Source organism: Nicotiana tomentosiformis, chromosome 5 (assembly GCF_000390325.3).
Source record: "Nicotiana tomentosiformis chromosome 5, ASM39032v3, whole genome shotgun sequence".
Lineage (NCBI taxonomy): Eukaryota > Viridiplantae > Streptophyta > Magnoliopsida > Solanales > Solanaceae > Nicotiana > Nicotiana tomentosiformis.
This window is the reverse complement of record NC_090816.1, coordinates 134,416,925-134,434,550: the sequence shown is the minus strand read 5'-3', so window position 1 is coordinate 134,434,550 and position 17,626 is coordinate 134,416,925. Positions and strand designations below refer to the sequence as shown.

The 17,626-nt window shown below is 35.6% G+C and overlaps 4 protein-coding genes and 1 long non-coding RNA gene across 5 annotated transcripts; 1 reads left to right on the top strand and 4 right to left on the bottom strand.

The window, feature by feature from the left end:
* Positions 1 to 1,290: 1,290 nt before the first annotated feature.
* Positions 1,291 to 3,195, bottom strand: LOC138893191 (putative F-box protein At1g32420). The gene is made up of 2 exons (XM_070176967.1): positions 2,532 to 3,195; positions 1,291 to 1,391 (listed from the first exon to the last, which is right to left on the bottom strand). Exons 1-2 carry the CDS (start codon positions 3,193 to 3,195, stop codon positions 1,291 to 1,293), a joined length of 765 nt encoding a protein of 254 aa, XP_070033068.1.
* Positions 3,196 to 3,376: 181 nt separating this feature from the next.
* LOC104088965 (auxin-responsive protein SAUR68-like) lies at positions 3,377 to 3,790 on the bottom strand. Its single transcript, XM_018768410.3, has one exon. The coding sequence runs from the start codon at positions 3,788 to 3,790 to the stop codon at positions 3,377 to 3,379; it is 414 nt and encodes a 137-aa protein (XP_018623926.3).
* A 1,383-nt stretch (positions 3,791 to 5,173) lies between these two features.
* On the bottom strand, positions 5,174 to 6,322 carry LOC117274839 (uncharacterized). The gene is made up of 2 exons (XR_004505015.2): positions 5,819 to 6,322; positions 5,174 to 5,458 (listed from the first exon to the last, which is right to left on the bottom strand). It is a non-coding gene; the product is annotated as an uncharacterized lncRNA (long non-coding RNA).
* Positions 6,323 to 11,277: 4,955 nt separating this feature from the next.
* Positions 11,278 to 13,473, top strand: LOC104088966 (peroxynitrite isomerase Rv2717c-like). The gene is made up of 4 exons (XM_009593760.4): positions 11,278 to 11,534; positions 12,189 to 12,329; positions 12,885 to 12,953; positions 13,193 to 13,473. The coding sequence occupies exons 1-4, from the start codon at positions 11,292 to 11,294 to the stop codon at positions 13,310 to 13,312; spliced, it is 573 nt and encodes a 190-aa protein (XP_009592055.2). The 5' UTR covers positions 11,278 to 11,291; the 3' UTR covers positions 13,313 to 13,473.
* A 212-nt stretch (positions 13,474 to 13,685) lies between these two features.
* Positions 13,686 to 14,349, bottom strand: LOC104088967 (auxin-responsive protein SAUR68-like). Its single transcript, XM_009593761.4, has one exon. It carries the CDS (start codon positions 14,249 to 14,251, stop codon positions 13,805 to 13,807), a length of 447 nt encoding a protein of 148 aa, XP_009592056.1. The 5' UTR covers positions 14,252 to 14,349; the 3' UTR covers positions 13,686 to 13,804.
* Between the last annotated feature and the right edge of the window lie 3,277 nt (positions 14,350 to 17,626).

Sequence of the window (17,626 nt, the reverse complement as noted above, 5' to 3'; positions counted from 1 at the left end):
GTCAGCAGAAACCTTCTCCTATTAACAGAACGTTTCGCTACTGACACATGCAAAAACCAGCTTTCAAGGTCTCGTCGCTTCGGTGAATCACTTGAGCCCTGATACATCTTCGGTTGACAATAGATTGGACCTATTAGTTATGATATCAGCTCATACTTTTGACTTCTCACCAATGCCAATACTTTGAAACAATTAAATCAAACATTTCTGGTAACAGGCAAAACCATGTGCTGCTTCTTTCTTTGTCATGTAGATAAGGGATCTTTAAATTGTCATCTTCTCTAGTCTTATTCTGCTTTTGTTATAACAAATTTTTTTGGGATTTGAGTAACACACTGTTGACAAATTTTACTCAAAAGATACATTAACAATAAGAAAGCTGAACCATTTTTTGGTTAATAGTGTCAAAACAAACTAAGCGATTCAGCAACCAAAGAAATTAGTCGTTTGCAATTAATTCAAAAGTCTTTTTTCTTTGTTTTCTTCTTCTTCTTGGACGGCTGTATGTGAGATGAAAGATAAAAAGATCATTTGTCACAAAATACTGTTGTTTATTGTGAGAAATCAGCTATAATCACAAAGTTAAAGAGTGTTGACAAGAATACGGAGTTTTGACGAATAATTAGATATTGAATATCTATTACAAAACTTATGACAATGAGATCAACAAACTAGTAATTCTGTGTTTCTTAGTTCTTGAACGTATTAATCTGATGAGCATCGACTATCTACACCTTTTCTAATGAGTGATATGATGTAGTTCATGAATAGAGCATCACAAGGTAATGTGATAGGGCCATCACTCGGAAGTCAAAACTCTTCTTCAGAAATGTGCAATAGTTGTCTGATTATCTCGTGTTGTAGATAAGCTAAAGGAACTACAATTTGCTAGCATTCTGATCAGTTGTATACACCACAAAATTCCCCTTTCCAACCACAGAAGATGATGTGCTACAATTTTCTGAATCATGGTTATTGGATCTTGGAAAAGAAATTCTCTTCCTCTGGTTGATGAGTTTCTTAGCACTGATCATATTGATTTTGTCGGAATATAAGGAAAGAAAAAATTTGTTTGAATTTTCAGAAGGTTTGATTAAGTTCTATCTGCTTGATGATCAAAATGTCTTATGGGAGCAGTTTATTTATAGTAGAGGATTGATAAGTTATGTGTCCTGCTATGTTTTGATGATCTGATCAAACTTAATGTTAAGAACCAAATGGGAAACATGTTCCACATCCTCTGAGTGCTCAAAGATCAACAAGTCTCAAGTCTGGGACATGCTCCAACTTTCAGAGTCCAAGAAACAACAGAGGGAGCAGATCGATATCAGTTCCCTTGCTGACAATACCAGTCAACTCCCCACAGCTGTAAAGTGACTGCAATTGTTCCTCTGCACACACGCAACAGTGCAAACAGTGGAGCAGTCACTTTATGGGAATTGCCTTTGTACCAAACATGCTTACATCATTCAAGTGATGTCACTTATGCAATATTAACATAAAGGAACGGCAAAACAACACTTGCACACTCTAGAATTCATCAAGCTTTCTCTCAAGTGTATTACCAACCTGCAAGTGACATTCAAGGCGTCAAGAACAAAGAGCAACATAACGAAGGACCAGTTTCCTGCGTTGAGTCATCATATGTTGTGTATCATCTTTGTCAAAACAATTTACTTGTAATTCGTACTTAGCTTAGTTAGAAGTACTGTGTAGGAAACCCTTGTAAAATCATAAACCATATGTTTATGTCTTGGCTAGAGTTAGTCGAGTTGTAAGCTTTATAATAGAGTATTACAAAGGGGCTTGTAATAGAGTTGTTACAAGTTAGTGAGGGATTAAGAGGTTAATTCCTAGGTTACAACAGTTTGTAATTTGAAGTTTGCTCAGTAGTAAAGTTAAAATCCTACAAGGGTAGGTCTTGGTTTTTAATCCCGTGAGCTGAGAGTTTTCACGTAAAACTCTACTGTGTCATTTACTTACTGTTGTGTGCATGCGTTCTGTGGAAACTAATTCTCTATATAGTTTGGTGGACTCTAAGTTTCTAACAATTTGTATCAGAACCCTTAAAAAGGAAAAAATTTAAAGAGATTGCATACAACTAAAAAGAAAAAGAAAAACCATAATGGCCATACCCTCCAACGTCCAAACACCTTGCATTTTAAATTTGGTTATGAGAATTAGAAGATTTTAACAATGGAAAGAGGCTTTCTTTATAAATATAAATTCCTTGTATGGAACCCTCTATAGGAAGTCCTTGCGGTTGAAATTCTCTCCAAGTTTTTCTTGTGATATCATAACAGAAATAAGATAATTTATGGGTTTTCTTCATATTAACAACGAACACAATCTCCCCTTCTTGATATATGCGAAAATAAGAAATTGGCCTTTCAAATTGTCTCTCTTTCCATTGCAAGGGAAAGGCAATAATATGCATCTCCCATCGGCCTCCTTCTTGCAATTGCGTCTTCCCAAAAATCCACAGATCCATGTCACCACCAAACTTCTCTCCATAATCTATGATCGCTAACTTCCTTTTACTTCTATTAGCATATAATACGATGCTGTGGAATCATGTTCACCAATCCATAATGGTACAATTCTGAAAGTTTTGGATTTAACATCGAAAACGACTATAACACACTTGGAAAAGTAACTCAACCGATAGATAACTCCATTGATACAAATTGCGTCATTGAACATATATACATCTGCAATGGTTTTGATCTCTCTCCATGATTCGTCTATACCTAAAGAAAAACCCCAATTTCTTGTGGACTTTTTTTTAAAAGGAATTGTGGAGGTCATCAAAAGTTTATACATCTTCTCTTCAGGGTCAAATCCTAATGAAAAGTAAAATTTTGAATCATCAACATGTTCCACTTCAGGAAGAAATCTTATTTCTCTTGTACTCGGATTGAAAATTGCAACAGGTTGCGACGATTTATACCATGAACAAAACAAACCATTAACGCACATTAAACGAAAATGTTGACGGGTATCTAGTTTATCAAATTCCTCAATATGAAGAAGTGAGACGTTTCCATCTTCTTTTTGTTCTACAGCGCAAATAGATCTTACTTCACGAACAAGGAATTTGGAACAATTCATAGAGCGGCATTGATGAATATTCATGAAAACTGCATTTGATACAGTTAGAGAATTATAAAATTTTGAAACACACTTGAAACGCATTAAAGACCTAACAGGAAGCCTTGAAAATATTTCAGACAGTATTTTTCTCGAATTGCCATGTTTTTCCCACCTTGTAAAAGACGGCACAAGATGTGTCCAAGTCCAATACCTAATTAATAATGTTTTTGGCAGACTTTATCCGAGTCCTACTATGTCATTTACAAAAAGAGTCTCACATGACTCAATAAACAAGAGTCTGCCGATTTCCACTTTCTTGGTGCAAATAAGAGGTTGAACAGCAATATGAAGGAATTGGGAGGAGCAATGCTTTGTGAAGATCTCCAGCAGCTACACCTTTCTTGATTAGTGAATTGATGTAGTCCATGAAAGCTGAATCACAGGGTAATGTAATAGGGCCACCACTTGGTAGTCCAAACTCTTCTTCAGACATGCTTAGGAGTTGCCTAATGACCTCATTTTCAAGATAAGCCAAGGGAATGACAAACCTTTCTTGATCAGTTGTATATACTACAAAATGACCCTTTTCAACAATAGAGGATGAGGATGTACTACAACTGTCTCTATCACCGGCATTTCCTGAAAGCGAAATCCTTTTCCTCTGCATAACTGCGAACTTTTGCCATCTCCTTGCCATTTTGATGAGCTTCTTAGTACTGAGCATTGTCTGATTAGAAATTTAGAACCTTTTGATGACTAAATAGATAATGCGTTTACTGGATGATGAAAAATGTCCATAGAAAAGGGGTTTATTTATACAAGAGGTTGTAGACAGGCTTTGAGTTGGAGCTGAAGTTTTGTTACTAACAACCAAAGGCAAAGCCATGTGCTGATGTGTCACGCCCCAAAAAGACCAGCGCAACCGGCACCCAGTGCCTTCAACTTACACCGAGCGAACCACTTGAACCTATCTACCCATTCATGATTATTTCAAAAATTTGAAGTATCACATAAACACTTGAAATATCGTCTTGAATCGTTTGGTTAAAAGTTTTAACTCAAAACATAAGTAGGCCTTTGGCCAAGATACATAAGTGCGGAATGAACATGAGAGTTTAAAAAAAAAATAATATCATTTGTATGACTAGACCGCCCCACAGTGTCACTGGAACCTCTATGGACATAAATGGACATAATAAAATCACTAGACATAGACCCACCGATAAAAGAGCGGGCTTACCAAGTATAGTAGCAAATGCAGAAGACATCTAGCTCGTGCTGTCAACTCCAAAGCCACAATATCAAAAATATAAAATAAGTTGTCCCACGTAGGAGGCTGAGCACAATTTCATAGAAATCGTACCCCGTAAGTATCATTGACTCTTTCCGATAAGGTTGGAACGATACTTTAGGGATATGTAAAATACATGAAGTAAAATAAGTATGACAATTCATAATCATAAAATGAATAATGAAAGAAATAAACATTAAAAGCATTTCAATAAACTGCAAACCTTTTAATAAACTTGTAAACATTTCAATAGACTACAAATCTTTCAATAGGCCGTAAATCTTTCAATACGCTATAAATCTTTCAATAGGTAAATCTTTCAATAGGGAGTTCCAATAGTTATAATAATAACGATAATCGATGTCTGTATGTTGACCATCCCCTGGTCAACTTGGACGTCTCACCCGAAGGATATTGACGATAGTAACCATCGCCTGGTCACAAGGCCGCCTCACCCATTACTATGGGATTTTGACGATAGTGCTAGCATAGTAAGGAGTCTCATTAGACAATATATGGTACACACTGAAACATGTGTTCTGTTGCGATAATAACTATGGTCCTCCCAAACAATATGTTCTTTAAATTGCATGATCCATAGGTCCTGTAAATATTTTCGAAAATTGGATCTCAAGGCCCATAGAACAATTCTACATGTTGATAAGGTTCCTTTGACTTCAATAAAATGATAACCTTTTTAAAAATATCTCGATATGTTGTAAAATCACAAGATAATGAGTTTCACTATTTGCGATAATCACTTGATCCAAGTCAAGTGGAAAAACACGGTTTGAAGTGCCATTGTTCAATAAAAGACAATAAATGGCCAGCAATACAATTTATGCGTGTTCAATACTATATGATAGCATAGAATATCTCATAATGTTAAAAACATGGATGGTAAGGTTCGATCGCTCCAACAACCCAAACTAACATTTAAATTGCTTCAGCAAATATTAGAATTCATGGAATCAAATAATCCTTAAGGGAAGGTACATCTTAACTTACTTCATCTTAGCTTTCCAAATTACTCTAAACTTGTCCAACAAGCTCAACTCGTTCAACGATATCAATCTATAACATATACAATTGAACTCTATCAATTCAAGTTTCAACAGTTCATCATGACTCTTTTTCGAGCTCATAATCAGCATCAAGCCATCCAATATCCTTATTTTCGATTACTCCCATAATTTAATTAACTCCAAAATGTTATTATAAAGCATATATCAACCTAAAGAATTATTAGAATCATTATTTAACTCAATCCTTATCCCTAGTTACTATCCATTTTCCTCTTCCTTAAGCTCTTTAATGTCAAGAACACCAATTTTGGGGTTACTCTAATATCAAGTTCCCATCACCTTTTTCTTACTCAAATGCACTAAATAACTCATTTGAACTTCATAATTGGAGAGGGAGCGGTAGAATTACCTTGCAGTAGAAAAACCTAGCTTTTTCCCTCTTTTGAGTTCTTGAATAGTTTCTTTACAAATCTAGGATTTCAATGAATGTGCAGCTATTGCATACCAGATGAGCTGATACGCTGCTCTTTCTTCTCTAAACAAGAATGGCCCAAAGAAGAATCTTGCTTCCATTTTACAAAATTGAATCCAGTGGGTATAGTTTTGAGCTTAAGAGCTCACTTATAATGCTTGATTCCACCATCCTTTTGGATCTGGTTTGAGCTTAAGAGCTCACTTATCAGATTTGTGTTACACGGTATTATCTTGATAGCTAAGTGAGGCTTAGTGTTCACATTTAACATATTAAATGTGCCAATTTCTTAACTATCACTTATGTGGGTACCTTAGTGAGCTTGACCATAAATTCCCACGTGTAAAGCTCAAGACTTCAATTTATTTTAGTGGCTTCACAGTGAAAGTATTGGCAACACTTATGCTGGAGTGTATTTTATAATACAATGACTAAATAAGAATTCACACTTGAAGCAGTATTTACTCCAACTCTCAAAGTTTTGATTCATTTGGCCATTTGACTATTTCAAATCACGACTAATCAATACCATAGATATATATACATATTTCCATGTCGACACCACTCCCATGTGACTCAAGGTACACCTCAAGGTCACTATAAACACGACACTAAAGTTATAATTGGCCCAAATAAACGTCCAATACTTATGGGGCTTTACATGATGCATGTTGGCTATGTTGATATGGGACCTTAAATTTGTGGATGAAGCTAAGTTTCTTCTTTTCTTTACTTTGATCGGCAACCGAGGCCTATTAGTAATGATATCAGCTCATACTTGAGTACTTCTCACCAATGCCAATAATTTGAAACCATTAGATGAGCAACTGCAGGTTAGAAGCAAAACCATGTGCTTCTCCCTTCTTGGTCATGTAGATAGGGGACCTTTGAATTGTCATCTTGGCTATAAAGCTGAGTTTTAGAGGAGGGACTCGTTAATGGGATTATGAGAAACCTCATGTTATTCCACAAATATGCCCTAAAATTCTAAGTGCTTGTCAAGGAGTTAGAAGGCAATATCATTGTATACTTGGTCATAAACTTCATCCACTCTTGTGGATTTTAAGGGTGTCTTCTGTTCCAAATCATGAGAAGCAGTGGAGCCTAATGTTGTTGTTCAACAAATTTATGGTCTAAGTTATTTGACAATAACAGTGTAGGCAAAACCATGTGAAACTTCATGTGCCGTTGTCTATCACTAGTTGAGTATGAAACTTGCCATTAACTTATATATACTCGGTCAACAAAGGATTTGAGCAAAACACAAGTATCCAGATTATAACAAAAAAAAAACTTCCATTTTCTGTACAATTCTCAAATTCTTGTTCTTTTTGTTCCTTCACCATTTAGAATTACTAAATATCCCTAGTGACAATGGATATCAAAGCGACTCTATTTATTCAGGCTAATCGAATTCTAAGGAGGTCTACAACATGAGGAGGTGTTCCAAAAGGACATTGTACAGTATATGTAGGAGAGAGCCAGAAGAAGCGATTCATGGTGCCAATATCATACTTAAGCCATCCTATATTTCAAAACTTGCTAACTCAAGCTGAAGAAGAGTTCGGTTTTGATCATCCATTGGGTGGTCTAACAATACCTTGCAAAGAGGATGTGTTCGTTGATCTCACTTCCCGCTTGAGGAGATTATGAGTACGACCATGGTGCAAATTCTTCAGCCCATGAAATTTTGTAAAACAATAGTTTTAGAAAAGAGAAAGAGTAGATTACAGAGAGAGATCATTTTCATTGTATAGAGGATCTCAATGTAAATATTTTAATACCAGAAGTTCTAGTTCTGGTTACTCACTCTTTAGTCTTATTTGCCTATACAATTCCCAATATTCTTTTACAGACTTGCTGCTGAACAAGTATTTAAGCACATGCTTTCTTTAGCTGCACTAGTCTGGATCGAGGAGACTAGTGCATTAGAGAGTGTCATCTAACGGAAAAAATGTTTATTCGACAAAATTTCTTTTTTGATGTGCGTGAAATCTGGCATCTGACTTGAATCAGAATAAGCTAAAGTTTACTGGAAAATCAACTGATCAACACTCAGCTGACTTAGGCCATTTGCAATTATAGTCACCATCGTTTTAGTTGTTCTAGTCAATACTTGGCAATGTATACATGAAGAAATGAAGCCAAGCAAAAAGAAAAACAGACTTCAAAATGCAAATAGTTGAAAGGATTCTCTTTAAATATCTGAAGTTAAGCTTCATTGTGCTCTAAAGATTTGATCTACTTTTATAGCCTCTTCTTTTTTCATTCTTTCCCTAAAAAAAGTAAATGGACTTTGAATTCTGAAAGGAATGTCTAAAGTTTCTGAAAAAGGAACACTTTATAACTTCACCTAATTTAAACTCTTTACAATTAATTTTCATGTCATTTAGACTTAATTATAAATTAACATAGATTTATATTCAATTTGGACGATGTAGTTTGACTTGGCACAAAACATATGGAAAAAAAATACTTTTGAAACATGTGGTCCTAAAAGTTTAAGGGGCAAAAGTTTTGTGGGGTCATGACATTTGTGTAGCTATAAAAGTTTCTCAATAAGAGTAAAGTGGGTAAAATGAAAAGTTTAAAGTTGAATTGTTTCCAAATATAAAAATGTGTCATTCTTTTTTGAACGATTAATAGGGGAAGTGTGTCATTTAAATTGAAACATAGGGAGTAATTAATTTACATCAATACACAATAAATCTAACACTAATAGTTTAAAATTAATGTGCGACAGAAAAATCAAATTTGTAAGATGTGAGCTATAATGTGGATTTATGATTGCGATCTGTAAATTGCATTTTCAGAATGCGACTTATAAATCGCATTTTTGAAATGCGATTTATAATCGTATATTGCGCTTTATTCATAAGTTTTAAACCCACGTGGAACTGTGTACAATGACAAAAAGGAGGACTGTTCAATCATTTTCGTCGAAGATTTAACAGCAGTAAGTGTTTTATTATGCTCTGTTTGGTTGCACGTTTAGAAAATTTCCTACCGTTAAGCTCAGTTTTAGGTAATTTTCGTTGATTTATGAGCTTCTTTTTTGGTGGTTATTTTCAAGTGTTATGTCTCATGTCTTAGTTTTAAGAAAGTGATATATTTTGTTTGAAATTTTTTTTTTCTTAGTGTTATTATACAGTGTAATGAGTAAAGTTTCCCCTACTTTTTCTGGAGTTATGTCCTAAAAAAGAGGAAGAATGAATGAAGAAGAAAAGATTTATGTCCACTAATTGGATTTCATCAAGTTTTAAATTTAGCCACTATTTCCAATGCAATAGGAAATTGCCTACTATATGATTTTAAGATTTAATTTATATATACTAGCTGAATTTTTAACACGATCTATATATTTTAATATGTTAAAACAGATTATTTACGATTTAGTGGGTTGCTCTAGTAGTGAGCATCCTCCACTTCCAACCAAGAGGTTGTGAGTTCGAGTCACCCCAAGAGCAAGGTGGGAGTTCTTGGAGAGAGGGAGCCGAGGGTCTATCGAAAACAGCCTCTCTATCCCAAGGTAGGGGTAAGGTCTGCGTACACACTACCCTCCCCAAACACCACTAGTGGGATTATATTGGGTTGTTGTTGTTGTAGATTACTTACGATTTATCCTACCAATAAATGCTATTAAATAGAATTACCTGCAACTACCTTTTAAGTTTTACTCTTTTGTGCATAGAATTTGAATTCATAATTTGGGACTATTTCAAGATAATAAATGCTATAGATCTGGTTAATTTCAAGATAAAGTTCTATTCCATCTGTAATAATACAAGTTTTCACTTGCCTATTTTTCAACTGCTATACAATCTATTTTGTGCAATCATTTACAAAGCATGATGTCATAACTCAATAAACAAGAAGTTGCTGGTTTCCACTTTGTTGGTGCAAATTAGAAGTTGTACAACAACATGAAGTAATTGAAAGGAGCAATGCTTTGTGAAGATCTGCAGTACACATGAGAGCCTGTAGACAGGCTTTGAGTTGGAGCTGAAGTTTTGTGAAGGCAAAATCATGTGCTGATGCCTGTTGGTCATGTATATATGGGGCCTTAAATTGGTGAAAAATGCCCCTCTTCATTTTGGTAGACAACAACTTGGACCTATTAGTTAGGCTATCTGCTTAAACATGGGACTTCTGGCAAAATGCCAGTAATTTTAATACCATTAATGAATGAAGAATTGCTGGTCGAAGAACAAACCATGTGCTAAGGGGGTCTTTAAATTGTCATATTGGCCGGTTACAACAACAATATACCCAATATAATCTCACAAGTGGGGTCTGGGGAGGGTAGTGTGTACACAGTCTTACCTCGGTGGCGGAGGCAGGATCTCTGCGAAGGGGGTTCAAAGAAAAATGTTTTAAAAATTTGTAGCTAGTGGGAATTGAACGTATGACCTTACAAAGGTTTTGAACCCCTTGACCACTAAGCTACACTTTTGGGTTATGTCAAGGGGAGATTTTGCCTTTCATATACAATGTAATTTTTCGGCGAACGGGATTCGAGTGAACCCCCTTCCGCCCTCCTAAATCCGCCCATGCTTACCCCTACCTTGTGCAGGCAGAAAGACTGTTTCTGGTAGACCCCCGGCTCAAACAAGCATGCATAATCAATCACAACAGAATCGAGAGAGAGAAATGCAATAGTGAAAAAGTCAAAAAAGGAATAATACCAACAAGATAATAGAATAATCAGAACAAAAGCATCCAAGTAGTAATAGAAATATAGGAATATGAAAATATGTGGACAACGCTACTGCTACTTAAATGAGATAAAAGACATTCGACTTCATATTACCCTACTATCTTAATTCTCGACCTCCACACCCTGTTAATTGGCCGGTTGTTTTTACAAAAACTATTGCATTAAATGTGATTCAGTGCTACATATTTGAATCATAGAAGACAGGAAAAATCATAATGAGATATTCTGCTTTTCATCGGTTGCTGATCACTTACTGCTAGCTATTAGATAGTAGGATTTAGAAGAAGTTGAATTCAATAAAAAAAAGAAGAATATTGCTGAACAGTAATTTTGACTTTTAGTTTTGTTAGATGGGAATTATAGCCTAAAGTCTTCTATTTGAAGAATCATGGTTCTTGACTTTTGTTTCAGGATAGATAGAAAAAGTCTTACTGCGTTTGAAGGATCATGGTTCTATTTGAAGAATCTTTATTTGACTCACAAACTTTTTAAACTTATGGTCTAAATTAAATTTTAAATATTTATATAGCTAGAAAAGAAAATATATCACATAAATTAGTACAGGACAATGGAATATTTTATATTTTAAACTCTGTATAGACTATAGGGAGACTATTTGCATGGTCAACTAAGCAACCGTCCAAACACTGTATTTACTTGGTCAACGCAATGTATTCTGACTCTTGAATAAGTATGGGGGAAATCAACAGTTCTGTCTTTTATCTGAAAAGAAGAAGAAAAAAAAAAGGAGAGAACGAGAGAATAATGGAGGAGGGAACTGTGTCAAATCAATCGGAAACGTTGCCGGTGCATCCGGCTGTAAAACCTATATCATTTCTGCTTGGGATTTGGAGAGGTGAAGGAGAGGGATTTTTCCCAACTATTTCCTCCTTCAATTACTCCGAAGAGCTCCAATTTTCACACTCTCCCAACAAGGTTAGCTTCGTTTTATCTCGGAGCTAAATGCAATTTAGGAGATTCAATTGAATCCAATTCCTCAAGAAATTAGACTCCTTTTTTCCCAATTTATGTAGCACACTTTCCGTTTTAGTCGGTGTAAAAGATAATGATACCTTTATTTTTCATTTCACCTTAATAAATTAGATATTTATAGCCACAAAAAATCTATTACTTATTTAGATCACAAGTTAAAAAAAAAATTTGCTTAAAACTCTGTGCGACTGTGCCCGGTCAAATAATGCTACATAAAATGGGAGGACAGAGTAATGTGCAAGTAGGGGGAAAAAGTTTTGTTCTATATATACACATTGATTCAAATAGGGGAATCTTCTAATGCAGTGACAAATGGGATTCAAAAATTGTTTTAGCTGACATGTTCAAATTAGTGTTGCATTCTTGCATGTTTATAAATTCAGCAACAACAACATACCCACTGTAATCTCACAAGTAGGATCTGGGGAGGGTAGAGAGTATGCAGCCTTACACCTACCTCGTGTAGGTAGAGAGGCTGTTTCTGATAGACCCTCGGCTCAAAACAAGCATGCATAAAATTTGCTTAAATTCCTTTTATAGAACTCCTGACTGTACATGTGATATATTTTGCCTAAAATTTGCTTATTTTATTATCAGCCTGTGATAGCTTATTCTCAAAAGACATGGAACCTGAAATCCGGACAACCTATGCATTCTGAGAGTGGATATTGGAAACCTAAACTCGACGGAACTATTGAAGTCGTCATTGCTCAGAGCACTGGTCTTGTTGAAGTCCAGGTGTTTTAATTTCCTTATGAATTACATGCAATTTATTGCATCCGTAGACATTTTACATAAAAACTTTGCAACGATAACCAAAATTTGAGAGACTAATTCTGCGGAGTTTAAGTTATGTGCACGGACATACTTACAGTATCAAGTCACTTATAAGGTAATTATAGCTAAATATATATAACAAACATTAATTGGTAACCTGATAGAAACAATAATCAACCTACTGTATATACGGTAATTGGTATTGAAGGTGAAGTTTCACCGATAGTGTTGAAAAATATAAATTGTCGAATGTATATCACTTAAATTCATTTCTGTGATTCATGGATCATGCCTCAAAATTTCATGTTATCAGATTTTTTAGATGTGCTAAGGACATTTTTTTCCATGATTCGGCGAGCAGTACTAATAGTGAGCTGGTAATTTGAAGTGACTTTTGATGTTAAAAAACAAGACTCATTGACAATCCAGGAGGTCAATTATATATGTCGGTGTGTTCGGGTTGTTTATCCATTTGGTCAACCATAAAATTATAATCTTTCTACTTTGATTCTACAGAAAGGAACATATGACATGAAAGAGGGAGTTGTGAAGCTTAACAGCGAAGAAGTTGGCAATGCTTCAAAGGTAACCTCCTCTTGCAGCGCTGCTCATCTAACTAGAAATTTCATAAGAGAAGAAGAGTCCTTACATAAAGAAATTTTCTAGGCTAATGAGAAAGCATTTTGGTAGTTGCAATAAGTTTTCTTTTTTCAATCAGGACTGACTTGGCCTTTTGTATCAAAGTTTAGAAAAGAAACCCTTGATTGTTGGTGGAGGCTGCTGAAATTTTGACTAATGTGATACTTCACTTACCTAATGGACAGGTCAAGGAGATCAGTCGAGTTTTTAAAGTGGAGAATTGTGAACTGTCTTATGTTGTGGAAATGGCGACCAGTCTAATTGGTATCCAGCCCCATCTCAGAGCCTCTCTTAAGAAGCTCTAGGCAACCAGCTCATGACAAGAGATATCAGTATCTATACTATAACCCTGATGCACTTGTTCACTAGTGTTTATGTGTATTGACATTTTATCTTTTGATAACCATATTGACATTTTATCTTGTCTTACCACAAGTATGATATTGAATGTTAATTTCAAGATAAAGCTCTATTCCCTCTGTAATAATACCAGTCTTTTGGGGAGCGAGAGGCGGCAAAGTTCATTTATATGTATGTAAGTTTTGATCGGCAAAGTTGATTGCCCGCAATAAAATAATAGTGCTACTCCAAGATGAGAATGTTAAAAGCTTTTCAATTTCCAAATTGAAAGTTAACATTCTCAGTTGCCAAATTGAGAAAATGAAGCTATAGATCTGGTTAATTGCCAAGATGAAGCTCTATTCCATCTGTAATAGTACAAGCTTTCAGTTATCTATTTTTCAACTGCTATACAATCTATTTTGTGCTATCATTTACAAAAAACATGATGCCATGACTCAACAAACAAGAATCTGTTGATTTCTACTTTCTTGGTGCAAATAAGAAGTTGAACAGCAACATGAAGTAATTGAGAGGAGCAATGCTTTGTGAAGATCTCCAGCAGATACACCTTTCTTGATTAGTGAAATAATGTAGTCCATGAAGTCTGAATCACACGGTAATGTTATAGGGCCACCACTCGGTAGCCCAAACTCTTCTTCAGACATGCTTAAAAGTTGCCTAATGACCTCATTTTCAAGGTAAGCCAAGGGAATGATGAACCGTGCTTGGTCAGCTGTATATACTACAAAATGACCCTTTTCAACTATAGAGGATGAGGATGTACTACAACTGTCTGTATCACTGGCATTTCTTGGAAATGAAATCCTCTTCCTCTGCTTTGCTGCGAACTTCTGCCATCTCTTGGCCATGTTAATGAGTTTCTTAGTACTGAGCATCTTCATTTCTCTGGAAGTTTAGAAACAAGAAAGTAAACTAGAACTTTAGAGAACTTTGATGAATGAACTGATGATGCTTGTTTTATGATGAAAGGCTCATGAAAGGAGGATTATTTATACAAGAGGCCGTAGACAGGCTTTGAGTTGGAGCTGAAGTTATGTTACTAACAACATAAGGCAAAGCCATGTGCTGATGCCTTTGGGCCAGGTTGATATGGGACCTTAAATTTGTGGATGAAGTTAGCTTGAAAGGATAAAAGATTAAGTTTCTTCCTTTCTTCACTTTGGTCGACAACTAATTAGGCCTATTAGTTATGTTATCAGCTCATGCTTGGGACTTCTCACCAATGACAATAATTTAGAAACAATTAGATAAAGAAATGCTGGTAAAAGGCAAAACCATGTGCTGCTCCCTTCTTGATCATGTAAATAGGGGACATTTAAATTGTCATCTTGGCTGGTTGTGCTAGGAAAACAACTGCATTAAAGTTATTAGACAAGGACACAAGGATATTAGTGTAAATGTTTGTAAACTGAAAATATTGTGAGTTAACACTCACAAATTTTACTCAAAAGACACATTAACAGTGAGAAAACTCAATCTTCGGTTGATAGTGTTGAAACAAATGAGGGGTGTGCATATGAAGAAAGATCAATAAGTCTTTCTTGTTCTTTTTCTTTTCTTTGGTGGAGGGGTGTGCATATTAAGAAAGATCAAAAGATCATTTCATACAAAATAGTGTGGTTTTATCTAGAAGAAAGTGAAGGATGTTGATAATTGAAATTAGGGATATTGTTTCCTTGAGAAAAATAAATTTGATAAAAACTACTGCAACATAGATATAAGAATGGTTCTTTACTTTTGCTTCAGTATAGAAGTTTGCTCTCTATCTTATTTGAGAAGATGGTTTTATTCAGCTCTTGACACAACTTTCTTTCGAACTGCGAGTACCACCTTATCCATTTGATTATGCCACGATCTGGATATTAAGGGTGTGCGGCCTACAGAAATCTATAACCCTATTGGTTAGAATATTAAAGTTCTGTAATGTTATAATCCTTGTCATGTAATATTCTAAAATCAAAAGATTGGATCCCTGCCTTTATTGTTCACTGCTTGTTTTGTGAAAACTTTCTAGGCTGGTCCAAAGTTGACCACATAAAATTTTATAATCCACATCATATTGTCTGTTCATTCATTGTCACTTAATGTTGTCATAATTAGTGGAGTTCAATTCAAATTATAAGACTACTAGAAAGCAAATAAAAGAATCAGATTCTCCTTAATGATCAGAGAATTAAACCGTTTGGGGAAAAGAATATAGAATTCTGATGAATAATTGAGATTTAATATGCTGTACACTTGTGGAGTATTTTGTATCTACTAGACTACTACAAAACTTATCATAGGTCAATAAACTAGCACTTGGGGGTTTCTTTGTTCTAGAACGGATGAGCATCGGCTCGAAGCAACTGATACAAGCAAAGCATTCTGAAGTTCTGCAGGTACACCTCTTCTGATGAGTGATATGATGTAGCTCATGAAGAGGGCATCACATGGTAATGTAATAGGTCCATCACTTGAAAGCCCAAACTCTTCTTCAGACATGTGCAACAGTTGTCTGATTACCTCATGTTGTAGATAAGCCAAAGGAACCAAAATACCCTTTACCAACAATGGAAGTTGGTGTGCTACAACTTTCTGCGTCAAGGTAATTGGATCTTGGAAAAGAAATTCTCTTCCTCTGTTTGGCTGCAAAATTTTGCCATTTCCTTGCCAGCTTGATCAGTTTCTTAACACTGATCATATTGATTTCTTTGGAATATAGGAATGAAAAACATTGAGGATATTTTTGAAGGTTTGATTGTGCTATCTGCTTGATGATCAAAATGTGGCTAATGGGAGCAGTTTATTTATAGTTGAGGCTAGGGAATAAATTTCAACTATAAGCTGTGGTTATCAACCTTAGTTAGGTGTGCTAGGCAGAATCATGTGGTGCTGTTGAATATGGGACCTACTGCATTGTGGATATCGCTGGTTGTCTAATTTTTCAGTTCTACCATTTTGCTCTGTAGTATTAGAACAAACACAGCCAAGCTTGAGTAGGACTAATAAAATGTAACAGACATCATGAAAGGAACCTAAGATATGCAAAATCATGTGAAACTTCATGTGGATTGCCTCTCAACAGCCACCACTAAATTTGTCTTACTAGTAAACTTTTGGATGTGAGACTTACCATCAACTTATATAAGAACGTAGACAAAGCTCGTTAGAAGCTGAGGAACAGTTTGGTTTTGATCATTATGGTCGTCTCACAAAACACAAAGCCCCTGCAAAGAGGATTCCGCTGATCTCACTTCTTGGTTGAGAAGGAATGGAGAGGGAATCAAATCCCAATTTTCCCTTAAACAATTTGTACACTAGTAAAGCAGGAATTATAGCTTGTATGTTGAGGAGTTAGAGATATTCGCTAGCACTCCAAGCTTAGTAAAGGGAAGGCTTGTTAGTACCAAAGATGAATGAAGAAACTTTACCCAAGAGAAGGAATTTTATTCCGGGGTTTTAGGTCGAAGAGATGCCAGAACATTCTTTTACTATCAAATGTTTTCATTTTGACTTGAAAAATAAGAACTTTTGCAATTCATTGCTTCATCCGCTTCTTTTTTGAGAATGGCAACAATTTTCATATAACAAGGCACTAAGCCTGTGCCAATGCCAAATTTACAGGAGAGAAAGTAGAAAGAAAGGGGGAAAAAAAAACATATATCCTATACAACTTACAAGGATTCTAAAATCTCTAGGATAGATTCAGTATTGACTGTAAATTCCTCTTTACACCAAAAATAAAATAACAAAAGGGCATTCATCTTGATCTTCTGAATTGGGCTGCCTGTACTCTCAAAACATCTTAGATTTCTTTCTGTCCAGATAGTCCACCAAATGCACGGTGGTATCATCTTCCATCTGCTTTTATGTCTGGGAAGACCACCTCCCCTGTTCCAGCATTTAAGCAATCTCAAGGAGCTTTTTGGCATTGCCCAGGAGAGACCCCTCATACACAAAAAAATATTCCAGATTTGTGAGGTAACCTCACAATGCAAAAATAGATGGCAGTTGGTCTCAACCTTCCTGCCACATAGATGGCATCTAGAACACAAAAGAAAGCCTCTCTTCATCAGATTTTCTTCAGTTAAACAAGCCTCTTTTATCACTAACCCCGTGAAACATGCCACTTTGTATGGGATTTTGACTTTCCATATATGTTTCCATGGCCACAGTTCTAGTTGAATGGGAGCTTTGTTGAGAGTCCCATAGGTAGCTTTGACTGTGAAGATTCCCTGACTGTTGCCCTGCCTCCATAATCTGTCTTCCCTTTG

What these genes read in the sequence shown, in the direction of transcription:
- LOC138893191 (XM_070176967.1), bottom strand. Translation starts at nt 3,195, where the DNA reads ATGCGTTTCAAGTGTGTTTCAAAATTTTATAATTCTCTAACTGTATCA. An exon ending in GCTAATAGAAGTAAAAGGAA is followed by an intron (nt 1,392 to 2,531) that starts GTTAGCGATCAT and finishes GCGTGTGTGCAG; the next exon opens with AGGAACAATTGCAGTCACTT.
- LOC104088965 (XM_018768410.3), bottom strand. Translation starts at nt 3,790, where the DNA reads ATGGCAAGGAGATGGCAAAAGTTCGCAGTTATGCAGAGGAAAAGGATT.
- LOC104088966 (XM_009593760.4), top strand. Translation starts at nt 11,292, where the DNA reads ATGGGGGAAATCAACAGTTCTGTCTTTTATCTGAAAAGAAGAAGAAAA. An exon ending in TTTCACACTCTCCCAACAAG is followed by an intron (nt 11,535 to 12,188) that starts GTTAGCTTCGTT and finishes TTTTATTATCAG; the next exon opens with CCTGTGATAGCTTATTCTCA. An exon ending in CTGGTCTTGTTGAAGTCCAG is followed by an intron (nt 12,330 to 12,884) that starts GTGTTTTAATTT and finishes TTGATTCTACAG; the next exon opens with AAAGGAACATATGACATGAA.
- LOC104088967 (XM_009593761.4), bottom strand. Translation starts at nt 14,251, where the DNA reads ATGAAGATGCTCAGTACTAAGAAACTCATTAACATGGCCAAGAGATGG.